The following is a 17,503-nucleotide window of genomic DNA, read 5'->3' on the forward strand; positions in this document are numbered from 1 at the left end:
GTCAACTTCAACGGGACTTTGTGAATAGCTCCTGACGAACCAGAACGTGTGTAATATACGGTTAGAAAGCTAAATGAGTCTAGTTTCCAAAACCGTTTACGGTTCATTCATATGTATTTCTTAGAGGAAGTTATGACTGTTCTAGTAACTGAAGGTCATGCTGCGCGAAAATCTGATTTCCTGCACGAACTTATGTTTTGAGTTCACAAGCGGCCTTCTCCTCAAGATCTAAGTGTAAAAGATCATTTGAGGACAATACGGCATGATTTAGTTAATCATTGCCCAATGCCACATTTGAAGACATGTTAAAGAGCATTGACATGCTAAGTTGTTGAAACTTCTGTGATTAGTAAAAATCAGGAAGAGCCTTATGATTGATGTAAAGATCAGGGGGAGGTGTAAACTTCAGAGGGAGTCTAACACATACATACATGTTACTATCAAATGTGAAGGGTGCGTTGTACTCTTTTTCTCCTACGATCAAGGTTCAGTTTTTCTCCCACGATCAAGGTTCAGTTTTTCTCCCACAGGGTTTTTGTGACTTGACGAGGTTTTTGACGAGGCAACAGATCAGCACCATCGGCATATCAGCGCGCGGCACAAAGGGGAGTGTTCTAGGATATTCCATATCTTTCTAGATATTCTTTATGTGTGTCTTGGCCTTATGCCAATAGGATATGTAGTTAGACTAGATCTATGTATTCATATCCTTACCATATTACCATATTGGTATTGTGTAATTCCTTATATAAAGGGCTCATATCAATGAATAAGATGATGATTCTCTTGCTATCTCTTTGTCTATACACTTTATACTTCATCAAAAATAAAGTTTTTATGACCGGATTCTCAAGACCAATGACGTTGACCAGACTCCGGTAACCTTTGACCGAGCTCCGGGGATCATTGACTGGACTCCGGGGGACAATGACGGGACTCCGGCGATCGTTGACCGAGCTTCTGAGACCATTGACGGGACTTCGGGGGCCGTTGTGCTTTAGTTACTTATAACAGGTCCTTATTGAGGGCAATATGCCCACCTATTGGGGTCAGTAGGACCTCCTATTAGGGGCAGTAGGGGCAGTATGACCTCCTATTGGAATCAGTAAGACCTCCTACTAGGGGCAGTAGAACCCTTGAACTTAAGATATAAGGTATACATGTATCAAGAAATGTATTGAAATGAAAGAAGTGGAGTCTCTATAATATTCTATAAGATGTAAGACTGAGAAAATAACTTATATCCAAATCTACACCAAAAGAATGAAAGCAAGTGACTCTTGATGCCCTAATTGAAGGACAATATGACATACACAAATAGCATAATATTCCTTTACTAGGACATTCTACTGAGGGCAATAGGACCACCTATTGGGGGCAGTAAGACCTCCTACTGGGGGCAGTAGGAGGTTCGTAGGGGGGGTCTATTGGGGGCAGTAAGGGGTTCATCGAGGGGTCTATTGAGGGCAGTAGGGGGTTCATCGGGAGGTCTATTGGGGGCAATAGGGGTCTATTAAGAGCAATAAGAGATTCGTTACAGGTCTATTAGGAGCAGTATGGGGTTTGTCGGGGGTCTATTGGGGGCAGTAGGAGGTCTATTGGAGACAGTAGAGGGTCTATCAAGGGCAGTAAACATTTATTCCCCTCAATAGATCTCATCCCAACATGAAAATTATATTATAATAGAGCCAAGTCATACAAAAATACAAAAGACCTACCTTAATCACTGTACAAAATTACATTATCGTTTCACCCTCATTATTAATTATCCTCATTACCCCAACCATATTGATTCCCTCCTTTGTCACAAAGAATATCCAATAAGGAACTGCATATTCACTTCATCACCGACATGGTCAATAACATTGCAGTAAAGCCTCAACCTCGCAATACCTATAATCACATTTCAACACCAATAACAATGATTAAAACGAAACATACATGCTATGCTAATTTATTCATTTCAAACAGATGTGAATAGCTCTAGTTCATCTAGAGTACCATAAATATCATAGACACCATCAATTTCCTGAAATTGCTGAAATGAGGTTCAGACACTATACAAATGACCAAAAGAAGCACCCCATCAATATGTCTCTGCTGAAGGACAACTTCTTTGCTAACCTCATATCCATCCACCACCTATTTAATGTAATTATGTCATTAGATCACCATTAATATTGAATATTGAATATGATTCTCTACCATAATTCATAAAATAATTCGCAGAACACCAAAAAGATAAAGAAGACTCAGAGGAGCAATTACAGAACCTTGGCTACCTTGCTCTCATCCTAACTACTGTTGTCGTAATAATCATATCAATTATTATTGAGTGGTAGACACAAAAAGGTAGGGCATGGTGTAACAACACTTACCTGCACATATGGCTTGAGTGGCTCGTGCATATCTTGATCATTGGCACAAGGCTCAAAATTAACATCCTGCAGTTTCTCTATCACTTTATCCGGATGTGTTTGAGTAGATTTCTTACTTTGCTCAGCAAACTGCTTCTACTTAGCTTCCTTCTCAATTTGTCCCTGATACTCCAAAGTTTCTTCAAGCTTTCTTTCCTCTTCCTTGATCGAGTTCAATTCTACGTCTAGATTCCTCTTCTTGTTGCTTCAAGTCATCACCATTTATAGAAACAACAAGCTCAGAATCAAGAGGATCACCATGAGATGCGACTAGAGAGGAACTGCAATAGGAGGCACACCAAATATAGATCAAACAGAGTATACCCATTATAAGCAATCATAATTATGGGACTGTAGTAATTGATACATATGCACATAAGAAACACAAGAAGACATACTGCTCGGCAGACTCATCATGATGCATGTGCTCATCTGAAAGACCATTACCCTGCAAAAGTAGAGGAAAAATTGTTGAATATCGAATACATATTGACCCCACCCCATTACATGAACCAAAAGTAAAACACAATCAAATTCGACATTACAAAGTCTAACAAGAACGTGCCGGATCAGAAAACAAAGAAGGAGGATAATTGAGGTACCTCAAGGTTGAAGAGGTTGGAATAGGAGAGAGAATCCTTGGATTGGCGCCGGTGTGGTCCGAACTCGAAGTAGATCGGACTCAGATGATGAGGACGGTCGTTGGGTCGAAGTTTTTTGATTGAGAAGGACGATGCTAGACTGAGAACCATAAATGGATTTGAAGTGAACGCCGTATTGAGAATGATGCGAACGCCGAATTGGGCCTCACCGAGCGTCGACGGTTTCAACGCCGACTGGGGCTTCACTAACCTATTCCTTGCCGTCAACGACTATCTCCTCTCTCTGGTTAGATCTTTGCAGCTAGAGGAGAGGAGAGAGAGAGAGAGAGAGAGAGAGAGAGATCTGTAGAAGACAGAGAAGGAAGAGAGAGGAGAGATCGGGAAAAAGGAGGGTGTTATGGTCAGCAAAAATAAGTATAATGTTGAAAACTTTGTTTGCGTGAATAACACATTAACACTCTAACAGTGTCTAGGCTGATGGGAATTTTAAAATTTGATTTTATTAGTGGAAAAAAATTCACATAATTAGGACTATTAGGAATTTTTCCTTTATTTTTAAAACAAATACTCATTTAGTACTAATTATACGACATTAATTAACTTTGACAAAATTTCAATTTAACATCTGCATATGCCAAGTTTGATGTTCTTAAAAGTATCCGCTGTAAAACACGTGTCGCCAAGCCAAATATCTAAAATAATTTGACAAATAATATCATTTGCTTACTACAATATCCTGCCTTGCATCGTAAGCTTTTGACTCATAATAGCTATGGTGTCGGGGTGTCGTCTGTCTAAAACTGCCCTACAAACCCCACGCGACATCATACCCGCCGCGTAAAACCCACCACCACCTTCTTCGAAACAACCACTCCACCAATTCCATTCTCTATATATAATCGATAATCCCCTCTTCTTGTTCACCTATCATATCCACCCAACAACCTCAAACCCTCAACCCTCTGCAAGCAAATATATTTGAAGCTACTCCACCTGATCAATACATTCGAAGTTAATTCATATCTTATACCATCATGAGTTCATCAAGTACTAATAACTCCGCAGCTGCGTACACCGCTCCGGCTTCTCAGCAGGGACCTTACGTCCAGGCGCCGCCTCCTGCCGGCTATCCCACCACGGTAGACGGCTCCGAGGTGCCCCATAGCGACGGTCGTGCCGAAACCAAGTCCAAGGGCGATGGCTTCTGGAAGGGCTGCTGTGCTGCCTTGTGTTGCTGTTGTATGTTGGATGCTTGCTTTTGAAGGCTATCCATGGATGTATCTGATTTCCTTTTGTATATTTGATGTGTTTATTCTTCTCTTGTAGTTTTTGAATTATGTAAATCATGGACCTTTTCCGTTGGATACTCGATCAAACTTTACTGATTGATTGATAGATATCGTCCATCTTAGTGGCCACTAGTTTACGGTTGATTTTTTTTTAATTTTATTGTATATATGGTCATCTTATCCAATAATACGAGAACGCCAGAACGGCGATGTTTTCGGGCAACTTTTCCGACTGTGGATTATCATTGTGGTCTCATTTTCAAACATATTCGCATTACCAAATTGGATGAGGATGACTAGATAAGGAGACTAAACCAAAGCGGAATACTAAAATTATTTGACAAATGATCTTTGGCTGTGAGCTTGAATTTGAGGTCTAGTTGATACTTGCCACAACTGCCATGGTCAAGTTTCAGAAACAAGGAGTACCCGGACGTACTCAGGCCAAGAAGATTGCCAAGATGGACAGTGTTTGCTTACAGTCACTTTTTCCAAATTTTTGTCTATTGGTCGTGTGTAATGGTGCATAAAATCTTAGTTTAAGATGCAGTAATCTAGATGACTAAGTGGATGACCAACAACTCAAACTTCAAAAGTTTTAGTAATGCGGTCACAAGTCTCGTCATAAAACAAAATGCCTATTATAACAGTTTATTTCTCATGCTCATTAGAATATAGGACACTTGCAATTTTATTATTTAATTTTCATTTATGAATCCTGATCCTATCATAGTACCCGAGGTAGGGTTTCATTCCGCCTCCCGCCACTATAAACATACAACAATCAAATTTTTAGTTGCCTCTGATGTCTTACAACTCAAATTAGATGAATTTCAATTGAGTTTCTATAAGATGTTTGTGAAAGAAAAAATATAAGAACTATAAGATGAACACACAGAGAGAGGATGTGAAGCGGACGTCCGCACTCCGGCTTAAAGTGCGGACGTCGTCTGTTCTCCGCCATCTCACGTCGGCGACGGCTTCTCTCCTTCCCAAACCACAGCACAGGCTTCCAAGACGATTTCTCTCATTCCAGGACTGGCCGGCGACAAGTTTTCCGGCCGGATTGAAACTCTAGACGGAAAACACCATGATTGATCAAGGTTGGCCGGAAAACTTGTCACCGGCCAGTCTTAGAAAGAGAGAAGCCGTCCTGGAAGCTTGTGCTGTTGTCCGAGAAGGAGAGAAACCGTCGCCAGCGTGAGACGGCAGAGAACGGTCGACATCCGCACTTTAAGCCGGAGTGCGAACGTCCGTTTCACATCCTCTCCCTCTATGTGTGTGTGTGTATATATATATATATATAGTTGTCACATAAAAATTGAGATTTGAGAACAACATATGATACTTTGATTTTGCATGTACGACTTCGGATACGTTAAACATAAGTGTGGAAAAGCACTTTCACCGAATCGTAAAAACAAAAAGTTAGCAAACCAACTAACTGGAATTGCCCCTAAATCCAAGCCCAGTATTGAATCGACAAAAGCCAAAATGGAAAGTGTTTCATCATCAAAATTAAACCCTATAAAAACAACCCCTATTTACAAAAGCCCAGCCCAAAACTAACTAGGGTTTCTATCCGCCGTCTCCTACTATATATTTCTCACAAGCAGGTTTGGCTGCTACACTTCCGAGCTTGAGAGCTTCGTGAGATTTGAGCGAGAGAGAAAGAAGAGCAGCGCCGCCGTCACCATGGTGAAGTTCTTGAAACCCAACAAGGCCGTGATCCTTCTCCAAGGTCGCTACGCCGGCCGCAAGGGCGTCATCGTCAAGGCCTTCGACGACGGCACTCGCGACCGCGCCTACGGCCATTGCCTGGTCGCCGGCATCAAGAAGTACCCCAGCAAGGTGATCCGAAAGGACTCGGCGAAGAAGACGGCGAAGAAGTCGAGGGTGAAGCCGTTCGTGAAGCTCGTGAACTACCAGCATCTGATGCCCACGCGCTACACTCTGGACGTGGATCTCAAGGAGGTCGTCACCCCTGACGTGCTCACCAGCAAGGACAAGAAGGTCACCGCCTTGAAGGAGACCAAGAAGAGGTTCGAGGAGAGGTTCAAGACCGGGAAGAACAGGTGGTTCTTCACCAAGCTCAGGTTCTGAGCCCTGCAAGCGAAAACGGCGTCGTCTCTGGAAAATGGTTATGGCTTTGCGCTTTTTAATTTTTCCAGTTGATTTTAGTATTTACTGTTTCGGAATAGAACCTGTGTGGAAGACTATTATTATGATGGGTTGCTAAACAATGTCTAGTTTTATTTAGTTGTTATTGCTGAGATATTCTATTTGGGCACATCGGTTTTGTTTAATTTACCTGCAGATTTAGATTACGAGTTGTTCTTGTTTGTTGTGCGATTCGTTTAAAAATGTGGTTGATTTACTCCATGAGATTGTGGTTTAGGGTTTTGGAGATGTGGTTTGTGGATTTGTGGTTATTAGAGGAGCAGGATTTGCAAATTTCATGAGATAAATTATTATTATTGTATTGTGGTGTAGAGTAATTATTGCATTTGTTGATTGCATGGGTTTTGGGCTTTAGGCATCTTAAAACTGGTTTGCTCTATTGCAATGTATGAGTATTGTGGCAACTGTTTGTGCATTGCAAGTAGATTTTGGATTGAGGATTAGGGTTTTGTTGATGGTGTACTTTTGTTGAGCAGCTTAGGCTACTCTGACCATTACGGTTTTGTCTTCATGCCTCTCTTGGTTTACAAGATTGCCTGGATGAGGGGTGTTTTGTTCTTTTCATAGTTGTTAACTTTGGTTTCGAATTTCTCAACAATAATTAATAGTCAAAGTCAATCTGAGCTTGAGTTTCAGCATATAACTGGAGTTGTTAAGACTGGTAGTGATTTTATGTCCTGAAATGTTTGTGCTCGTTGGCTGAATTGATTTTAGTAGGAAACTGATACCGGTGTTGAAATTCACGAGTAAAGGATGTAGTTTTGCCAAGTTGAGTTCTTTTGGTCAGATATTGAATGGCATGATCATCTCCAGTCCCTATATTGTTAACAGTATATGTAACAAATGTGGTATTGTTACATACCTAGCTTGATATTGATTGGTTGAGAATACCTAGCTTGATATTGGTTGGCTGCGAATGCATATAACATGGAAGATGCATAATTCCTTATGAGATTGTGCTAATTGTACAACCTCCAATTGATTGGTGTTATGCCTTAGTTTTGTTGGATCATAGCAGGTTATTGTTGAATTGTTGTGTGACTTGAGACTATCTCATTTCTTGTCACTGTTGCAACCTTCTTTCGAGTTTTTTCCCTTTTCCGACAACTTCCTTTCAAGGTTCCTGCTATGTTTCTAAGATTGAAGTCTGACATTGATGTATTTTTGACACAAGTTAATCACAGTTGTATAGCGTTATGGTTTCTTGTCAAATTGTATTTTGTTTGACATCAATTTTTTGACTCGGAATTCCTATTGCTCCTTGGTCTTTGATTTTCTTTGGTGGATTGATAGCATCTTAATATTTCTGGTAACTATTCTAAGCTTAGGGTTAGCCAAGTGCGAGTCTGAACTGTTTTCATGTCCTTGATGTTTGTCTTGTTCCGTGTCAAACCTCAATTTTCTGGCATGCCCGGGATGTGCTCTGTATTCATCTTGCATTCTGTTGAATGGTAATGTTGGGTTCTTTTCATGTTCATTGTTGGAGGATAGGCGATGTGAGGTTCTACAGCCTGTTATTATACTGGATAATATCTGGGGCTAAGATTTGAGCTTGAATTGTCAAACAAGTAAAAATACAGAGGCCCTCACATGATTAGCCTGCAGTGTCAAAAGTGGTATGTGTGGAAACTGGAAAGTGAATGCGTAGACTTCGCATTTGGGTCCACCCGTTCATGACAAAAAATTTCCAAAAATGTCATTGGCGGACTGAGATTTTTTTGGCTATTATTGGCTAGCTATAATTTCCTCTCTTGCTCCTACAACTAGAATTCGGGGTTATACTACTTTGAAGTTTGAAGGGCAGCCCTTTGAAGTTTTGGAGTCATTGTTCCAAGTTTCTTGGTCTTGGCTTGCAGGAGGCTTGGTTTTGGAGTCATTGTTCCAAGTTTCTTTGAGGATAGACTACACCGACGTAGAAGATGGACTCGTAGGTCGGAACTATGAATTTTCCGTTACCGGCCCTATAGTAGTTGATACATGACTTTGTTTAGGGTACCTAATATATTCCCTCAGCAAGTGTAGGTTTTGATCTTTTGCTTGATAGGCTTCAAGTCATTGTAGAATGAAAACTGACATGGCCAGCAGCAATAATTAAACAAGGAATGATTGTCCAGAAAGAAAAAGAAAAAAAAACTTGAATTATTGGTGGTAGAACCAAAGCTTATGTTTAGGCCATGAAGGCAAGAACACCCTCAGATATTATTAAAACACCTCTAAGAAGGCGTTTTATCTGTGTAACGATTGAGAGCATTCTAGAGTTCCACACCCCTGTACCATTTTTCATATAAATCATCTTCAACCTTTCAAACAAGACTAAAAATAATCATCATCTTCTCCATGATAAGTGAGAAGAGAACCAGTTAACAATAACACATATCAACGTCAACACCCAAAGACAAGCCTCCCAAGTCCCCACCCCCCTTAAATCTTCCCAAAACAAAGTCCGAGAAACCAATGATAGCCAATTAAACAAACCCTCAAACCAATAATTAAACCAACTAATCCAGGGCTTATTCTCCCCTAAACCCCCCCAACACAACCAACGGACTTAACGACAACCCCAGACGTAGCACCACCACCACCACCACCTAACGACGACGTCGACGACAACCCCCCACACGTGCCAACTGACACGCACCACTCGAAAGTTGTCAAACTTTCCTTCTTTCTCTATTCCCAAACACAACACACCCTTCTCCCTTCTTCTTTCTCTTTCTCTCTGACACTCCATCTCTGCAAATCTCTCTGTAACAGCCTTTTGATTTGTCTCCATCCCCTCGAAGCTTTCCTCTTCCTCTATATTCTCTCTCTGCTCTCTTTCTCATCCCCAGTCATGCTTCAGAGCTTAGTCCCCCAATCCCCAATCGTCACCAACCCTAAAAACCCTACCTCGTCTTCTTCTTCCTCCATGAAGACCAAGCGCGTCGACCGCGACGACCCCGATTCCGCCGCCGATGACCCTTCCTCCTTCACCACCAAGCGCCCCACCTTCTCCCGCGAGCCGACGGCCGAGCCGGTCGAGCCCGTCGCCGAGGGCGAGTCGGCCGGGCTCAAACTCCTCGGCCTTCTCCTACAATGCGCCGAGTGCGTCGCCATGGATAACCTCCACGACGCGAGCGACCTCCTTCCGGAGATCTCCGAGCTGTCGTCGCCGTTCGGGTCCTCGCCGGAGCGCGTCGGCGCGTACTTCGCACACGCGCTGCAGACGCGCGTGATCAGCTCCTGCTTGGGGACCTACTCGCCTCTGACCACCAAAACCCTAACGGCGGCGCAGTCGCAGAGGATCTTCAACGCGCTCCAGTCGTACAACTCCATCAGCCCGCTAGTCAAGTTCTCTCATTTCACGGCGAACCAGGCGATTTTCCAGGCGCTGGAGGGGGAGGATCACGTCCACGTCATCGACTTGGATATAATGCAGGGGCTCCAGTGGCCAGGGTTGTTCCACATCCTGGCCTCCCGGTCAAAGAAGATCCGGTCAATGCGAATTACCGGGTTCGGATCCTCCACCGAGCTACTCGAGTCCACAGGCCGGAGGCTGGCGGACTTCGCGAGCTCCCTCGGCCTGCCCTTCGAGTTCCATCCGCTCGAGGGCAAAATCGGAAGCGTAGCGGAGCTGAGTCAACTTGGAATTAGGTCCTCCGAGGCCACGGTGGTGCACTGGATGCACCATTGCCTGTATGACGTGACGGGGAGTGACCTGGCGACGCTGAGGTCGTTGAGCCTGCTGCGGCCGAAGCTGATCACGGTGGTGGAGCAGGACCTGAGCCACAGCGGGAGCTTCTTAGGGCGGTTCGTGGAGGCGTTGCATTACTACAGCGCGTTGTTCGACGCGCTCGGGGACGGGTTGAATGCGGACAGCCTAGAGAGGCATATGGTGGAGCAGCAGCTGTTCGGGTGCGAGATAAGGAACATACTGGCCGTGGGTGGGCCCAAGAGGACTGGGGAGGTGAAGGTGGAGAGATGGGGGGAGGAGTTGAAGCGGGTCGGGTTCCGGCCCGTTTCTCTTGGCGGTAACCCGGCCGCCCAGGCCAGCTTGTTGCTTGGGATGTTCCCTTGGAAAGGGTACACGTTGGTGGAGGAGAATGGGTGCTTGAAATTGGGCTGGAAGGATCTTTCCTTGCTCACCGCCTCGGCCTGGCAGCCGTCCGATTGAATTACTTTGACTTCCCCTGGTCGATTATTTCGATACCATCAAGCAATGTTGGTAATTGGGGGCAAAGGGAATTTCATTTTCTTTTTTTGTTCCTTGTGTTTTCACTATGCTGTAATTCTTTGAAGAACTCAAAAACATGTAGTTAGTTTTTGTTCATTTTTTTAGATGAAGGCCCATTGTTCATGGGATCTTTCTATAGATGATGATATTCTAGTGAGAATCAAATGCATTCTTAGGTAGTTGCAATTGTTTAATTCATTAACAAAAGTTTATATTAAGGTTTGGCATTGTCATGGGGCTGATTGGGTGGGAAGTTGCAATCAAGATGGAAGAATATTTGGAAACTCAATAGAGAAAATGAAACAAAGACTTGTCCTGTTTGGTGTGCTCAATATAAACAAGACTTTAGGACATATTATTACGGAAATTTTCATGGTATTTTAAAGTATAACGTATTTTTTGAGTTCTCTTTTGTTTTTTGTTATCGTAGTGTAAAAGTCGAAGAAACCATTGATGTTACAAGTTACGAAAATTCTATAAGGACTCAAGTAGTCGAGAGTGTCTCTATAAGTTGAAGTTGTAGATGAGAGTTGATGAGGATTGAAGGCATTGAGTAAGTTGTTGGGTTGGTGTAGATTGGATGATTGCAAAGAGAGTCCAGCAGTGAAGACAAAAGAGTGCACATGTAGCTGTACTGAAGAAAACGAAAGCTTATCCTATTATGTCTGGTATTCAGATATCCTGCAGCTCCATTCTTTTCTCTTCAAGCAAATCCCACTATCAGAGACATAGTTCCTGATTTGCGATGAAATAGGGCATCTGTTGCTCAGTTCCTCCTGTTCATATCTGATGGTGACCTGAAAGCCTAAACCCCAATGTTAATGACAATGACAAAGGGCAAAGCTAAAAATCTAAATTTCAGATAAGAAGTTACTGAAGGATAAAAAGAAAGAGAAGTGGAATGTATTTTCGTTTTTACCCTCATGTTATGAGCATGTTTCCCAGTCACCTAACGAAGTCATAGATATACTGTTCTCATCGATCTCGCATGTTGATCAATGGAGTTCTAACAAAAATTTATCGTAATCCCGATATATGTTTGCCAATCAACATCTTAAGAGCACTCAGTTGTCAAGATTCAAGAATACACTTTCAAACAATATGTTATATTTGTTATTGATGATGTTTTTAAGATATTAGTATAAATTAAATCTTACCGACAAAGTAGTTATATCATTTTTTGCTCGATTAGGGAGATGATAAATTCATAGCTCTTGCACTACGTATTAATAATTTATTTAACAAGAATAAATATGAAACAGTTTAGTGAAACAAGAATAAATAAGTAGCTAGATACCATCAATTGTGTAATGATTACAAATTTTACAACATGATATAGTAGTAACATATTTCATCTCCTCTTTTTCTGTTTAGGAATAAATAAATTGCATTAATAACTAAAAAAAAAATTATACCGCATTAGAATTATTGTGGTCACTACACCACGGCCTCCATTTTTAAAGGTCCACAATTACGGGTTTGTTAACAAAAGCAACATGCACGAGCCAATTACACTAAACTCCTAACCATATGTTACACCAAAAAAGAGCTACACAATCTTGAGAGTAACGATGCAACCCCGCCACTAATAAAACAAGCAAATTTCCTTTATTAATCAACACCGTGTCTAAATATACCACTAGACCACGTGCAAAAACAATCCACTCTCATGTTGACAATTTGACAATATCAAAATTAAAACCGATGACCCCCAAGAATAACGTCACTGAAGTAACACACCGACCACCACAAGACACGTAACTTGTTCCACCAACGAGATTGGTAAACCATTTTGACTGCCACAATGCACCGCCATAGAGCCATCGACTAATCAAAGAACCACTATAAATCTATGAAACCACAAAATTGTTTTCGTTTTTGACGCCGCCGCAGAACGCTGCTTCAAAACTTTGAGGGTCTAACTCCGCTCCCATTCTAGATTGTGGCCGCCTTTGTACCACAAATGCAATCGCCTCCTTGTTGTGAAAGAAGCAAAAATCCCTGTCCTCTGTTAAGACACGCAACCTTTGAAGTCCAACACCACCAACAATCCATGGCAGCTTGTCTGGCCACAGCCAACCAACACCAACGAGGCCAGAAGCCAAAGTCGACACATTGGCGCCATCGAACAAGCTGAACAATGTTTTATTTTTCTTAAACCCTACCTACTATTTCTATGGAGCAAAAGAGACACACTAAAGTTTAGTAAGGTAAAGTTTTCACGTCTTTTCTTTATAATCAAATATTAGGAAATTCTACAATCTGTTAATATATTTTCTTTATAATCAAATACTAGGAAATTCTACAATGCATGTGTTAATGCATGACATGTATATAATTATCGTAAAGTTGTAAAATAAGTTATTAAAGTATTAATATAGTCTTTAAAGTGGTTACATGAGTCCTTAAGTGTGGTAATTATTCGTAGTTACTACATGAGTCCTTAAGCGGTAAAATGTGTTATTAAAGATTTAAAGTGGTAAAATGAGCCATTCAAGTTTTAGTAAAAGTTTTTTTGAAAGACATTAACACATCATAGCCCTGACCATACATATGTTGCTCATTTTCTATGTTCACATGCTACACTTTTCTATCTGATAAAACGAAAGAGACTATAGCAACAATCCCAATCCATTGTTATTTTCTTTTCAATTTATATTTCACAAAAGAAAAAAGAAATCTCAGTTATACAGTTTCATGTCATTTCAATTTCAAAAGCGACAGGAATACCATTGCTCTGAGTATTATGAGGCCGCTTAATACTCCTTGATGATGTAGTCTTTGTTTTTCATGAATGAATCATTCTGTAAAAAAAAGCGACGGGAATACCATTGATCTTACGAAATTTGAGTTTAGGGATAATGTAGGGTAATGCTCAGCGGTTAACGGGTAAAAGCGAAAATCGATTGAGAAAATGCTCACTACCTAAGCCTTTGGGCCACTTTTTAAGTTTCCTGGGCTTCAATTCTTAAAATTGGTGGGCCATTACACTTGTCTAGAACAGATAAACAAAACCAGGTTCTTTTGGTTTGGTCATGAGTAGAGAACTGGATCGAGCTCTTACGTTGCACGCTTGGGTCCTTCCCACGTATAAAAACAGAAACCCTTCTCCATTTCTCTGTTTGCCAAACGCACTCAAAAACGACTGAGAGCAAAATCACCAAAGACAAGTAAGTCATATCTTCCCTACTGAATTCAGATCACAATTCACAAACCTTTATCAGCTTTGTTTTGATTGCATGCTGCATTTTCTGGGTAGTCAACAATTGATCATCAAGTCTGTTAGAAATGTCATCTTTGGAGGGTTTTGAGCCCGTAGCTATTTCCCCACACAAACAAGACCCAGGATGGAAGCACTGTCAAATTTTTAGTAAAATTGGGGACCCAAAAGTTGAGGTGAAGAAGTGTTTATATTGTGGCAAAGTGTTCCAGGGTGGAGGGATTAGTAGGCTTAAATTTCACCTTGCTGGTAGAAAAGGAAATGGCCCTATTTGTGATCAGGTCCCTCCCGATGTTCGGGTTTCGATGCTGCAGAACTTGGATGAAAAAGTTGGAACTTCTAGGCAGAGAAAGAGTCAATTGGGTACGAACCTGAGTCATAGTTTTAGTGAATTAGGGAATGTGTTTGCTGAAAATGAGGATAGCAGATTGGTTGGAGGGTCCGATTTGGTGAGTCAGGAGGAAGATGTGGGAATGAGGGTTGATAATGGGATTAGGGTTGGTGATAATTTGACTGATGTGCCTCTTGAGGTTGATAATTCTTTTAGGAGTGATGTGTCTCTTGCAATAGTCGACTCGTATAAGGGTAATTCTCTAAGGAGAAAAGGTGGAGTAGCGAATTCATGTGAAAATCGAGAGGAGGGTGTTGATAGACGAGTAGGGTGGAGGGGTGGAACTTCTTTTGTAGCTACTAGTGCCGGTTTGGGTTCTGGTTCTGTTAATGGTACCAAATTGAGTTATGTCCCAGCTCCTATTCGTAGTGCGGTACAAAGTCCATTTTACAGAAACACCAAAGGCAGATCAGTTGGTTATTCTGATTCAGATTTGTTTGAAAATGAAGCAGAAGTTGGCACAAGTAATACAAATGACAGGAAGAGGGTTAGAGATGAAAATGGATCAATGGCTGCCAATGCTGGCACTGTTGGCAACAATGGTGAAGTTGAAAAGGCGAACAGTCAGCAGATTCAGATGGCAATAGGACGATTTCTATATGAAATTCAGGCTCCTCTGGATGCTGTGAAGAACTCTCTTTATTTTCAGCCAATGATTGATGCAATTGCCTCTGGTGGAATGGAGAGTAAAGCACCCTCATATCATGATCTTCGGGGTTGGATACTGAATGATGCGGCTGAAGAAGTTAAGAATGAGATTTATCAGCACACTAATTCTTGGGAAAGGAATGGTTGCTCTCTTCTAGTAAACCAATTTAACTCCGAAAAGGGTAGGATATTGCTAAATTTCTCTGTGTACTGTCCTGAAGGAACTACATACTTGAAATCTGTGGATGCTTCTACATTTATAAATTCTCCAGATGCTTTGTATGAGATTCTTAAGCAAGTAGTGGAAGAAGTTGGAGTTAGGCGTGTTCTGCAAGTGATTACAAATAGTGAAGAGCATTATGTTGTTGCTGGGAAGAGGTTGATGGATACATTCCCAACGCTGTACTGGTCTCCCTGTGCTGCTGCGTGCATAAATTCGATACTTGAGGATTTTGGAAAATTTGAGTGGATAAACTCTATAATAGCACAGGCTAGATCTGTTACAAGATTTATCTATAAACACGTCGTCATTTTGAATATGATGCGGAGGTATACTTTTGGAAATGACATTGTGAAGCTGGGAATAACTCGGTATGCTACAGACTTTATGACTTTGAAACAAATGGCTGACCTTAAATTTAATTTGCAGACTATGGTTACTTCAAAAGAATGGGAAGGCTGCCCCTATTCTAAAACACCAGAAGGATTAGCAATGCTGGATTTATTAAGTAATCATACATTTTGGTCTTCGTGCATTATGATCACCCGATTTACAAATCCACTACTGCAAGTTTTGAGAATTGTTGGTAGCCAGAAGAAGGCAGCAATGGGATATGTTTTTGGTGGAATGTATCGAGCAAAAGAAACAATCAAGAGAGAACTTGTCAAGAAAGAAGTATATACAGCTTACTGGAATATCATAGATTACCGGTGGGCAAAATTATGGGATCACCCTCTTCATGCTGCTGGCTTTTACCTTAATCCTAAATTTTTCTATAGCATCAAGGGAGAAATGCACAAGGTGATTATGTCAAGGATGTTTGACTGCATAGAGAAATTGGTTCCAGATTTGAAAGTTCAAGACGAAATTAGCAAAGAGATAAACTTGTACCAAAACGCTGTTGGAGATATGGGGAGGAATTTGGCAATTAGAGCTAGAGACACTCTGCTTCCTGGTGAGGATCTGTAGTTAAATTGCATTGTTTTTCTTAAAACATGGTTTCTGTATTTTCTGGACTGTATGCAGATCTAAAGAAGCATTTTCTTTTAAGAAAAAAGTTTTATTGGATAGAACGATAGATACTTAGATGTACCATTGCCTCTGTCATTGTCGTTGATTGTTAGGTCTTTCATCTTTGGGCTCATTTCTTTAAATTTTCTCTTTTTCTAAACAGCTGAATGGTGGTCTACATATGGCAGTGGTTGCCCAAATATGGCGCGCTTGGCAGTTCATATTCTCAGTCAAACTTGCAGCTTAATTCAATGCAAGGAGAATCAGATTCCTTTTGACCAGTTGCACAAGACAAGGAACAGTTTAGAGCATCAACGTCTCAGTGATTTTGTATTTCTTCAGTACAACCTACAACTAAGGCAGATGTAAGGAAACCAATAGCTCTATTGCTGTGTTTTGTAAATGTTATTTTTTTGCTAATCGATTTTCTTATAGGGTTCATAAGAACAAAGAGCATGCATATGTGGATCCTATATCATTTGAAAACACTGGCGTTGTGGAAGACTGGGTAACGGAGCCTGAAATGTACCTAGAAAACGATGAAAATACTGATTGGAAGGCACTTGATCCACCCTCTTATAATTCAAGGCTTTTGGAACTTTCTGTTGACGAAGGTGAAGACTTGGGTTCAGGTAACCAAGATTGTATGAATTGTGAATTATATCAATCTAGGGTTATGATTTCTTTTCTGTTTGATGTTAACTAGAATGTTGATCAATGTACAGGATTTGATGATTACGAGATTTTCTTTAATGGACTGCAAGTGGTTAAAGAAGAAGGCAGGGCATGATGTCCTTAAGCCGAAGGGGCAGAATTCATACACAAATCTTTACTATTGGTGACCACTTACCTTCAGTTCCATCAAAGAAGAATGTACAACAACAAAGTAGCATGTTTAGAGACACTGTTTCAAAATATGTTCATTTTTACTGCAGAAGTTGCTAATCACTATGATGCTCTTATGGAAATAAACAGGACTATTAAATTCGATGTAAAAATTGGATACAAGCAAACCAACCCACTCCTGTTACGATCACAGTACTTTCACAATATTTGCACATTGTTTGAGGGCGCAATATAGTTTTCGTAAAACTACATTTTAAGAAGCGAGTTTTCACTTGTGTCTTCATTCTTTGTTTGCTCGAAGAGCCTCAAAGCTATGTTGGTTGGGGATCTCTGGGGCGCTGCCAGTTAGCGGTGAAACTAAAGGGTAGCACACTGTGTGTTTCTGTACAATCCCGAATAAGGCTGCAGAAGCTGATGGCGTGTCCGTTAGGTAGTAAACTATCTTCCGTTGACCTGCAGATACAA

The 17,503-nt window shown here is 41.2% G+C and overlaps 4 protein-coding genes across 4 annotated transcripts; 3 read left to right on the plus strand and 1 right to left on the minus strand.

Moving 5' to 3' along the window:
• Positions 1–1,650: 1,650 nt before the first annotated feature.
• On the minus strand, positions 1,651–3,375 carry LOC101305088. The gene is made up of 5 exons (XM_004303891.1): positions 3,020–3,375; positions 2,816–2,865; positions 2,379–2,698; positions 2,002–2,142; positions 1,651–1,893 (listed from the first exon to the last, which is right to left on the minus strand). The coding sequence occupies exons 1-3, from the start codon at positions 3,167–3,169 to the stop codon at positions 2,560–2,562; spliced, it is 339 nt and encodes a 112-aa protein (XP_004303939.1). The 5' UTR covers positions 3,170–3,375; the 3' UTR covers positions 1,651–1,893; positions 2,002–2,142; positions 2,379–2,559.
• Positions 3,376–5,941: 2,566 nt separating this feature from the next.
• Positions 5,942–6,585, plus strand: LOC101305387 (60S ribosomal protein L27-like). Its single transcript, XM_004303892.1, has one exon. It carries the CDS (start codon positions 6,004–6,006, stop codon positions 6,409–6,411), a length of 408 nt encoding a protein of 135 aa, XP_004303940.1. The 5' UTR covers positions 5,942–6,003; the 3' UTR covers positions 6,412–6,585.
• Positions 6,586–9,322: 2,737 nt separating this feature from the next.
• Positions 9,323–10,642, plus strand: LOC101305679 (scarecrow-like protein 23-like). Its single transcript, XM_004303893.1, has one exon. It carries the CDS (start codon positions 9,323–9,325, stop codon positions 10,640–10,642), a length of 1,320 nt encoding a protein of 439 aa, XP_004303941.1.
• A 3,251-nt stretch (positions 10,643–13,893) lies between these two features.
• Positions 13,894–17,011, plus strand: LOC101310825. The gene is made up of 4 exons (XM_004305845.1): positions 13,894–16,136; positions 16,356–16,557; positions 16,628–16,824; positions 16,918–17,011. Exons 1-4 carry the CDS (start codon positions 13,991–13,993, stop codon positions 16,980–16,982), a joined length of 2,610 nt encoding a protein of 869 aa, XP_004305893.1. The 5' UTR covers positions 13,894–13,990; the 3' UTR covers positions 16,983–17,011.
• The last annotated feature ends 492 nt before the right edge of the window (positions 17,012–17,503 follow it).

Source organism: Fragaria vesca, linkage group LG6, assembly GCF_000184155.1.
Source record: "Fragaria vesca subsp. vesca linkage group LG6, FraVesHawaii_1.0, whole genome shotgun sequence".
Classification (NCBI taxonomy): domain Eukaryota; kingdom Viridiplantae; phylum Streptophyta; class Magnoliopsida; order Rosales; family Rosaceae; genus Fragaria; species Fragaria vesca.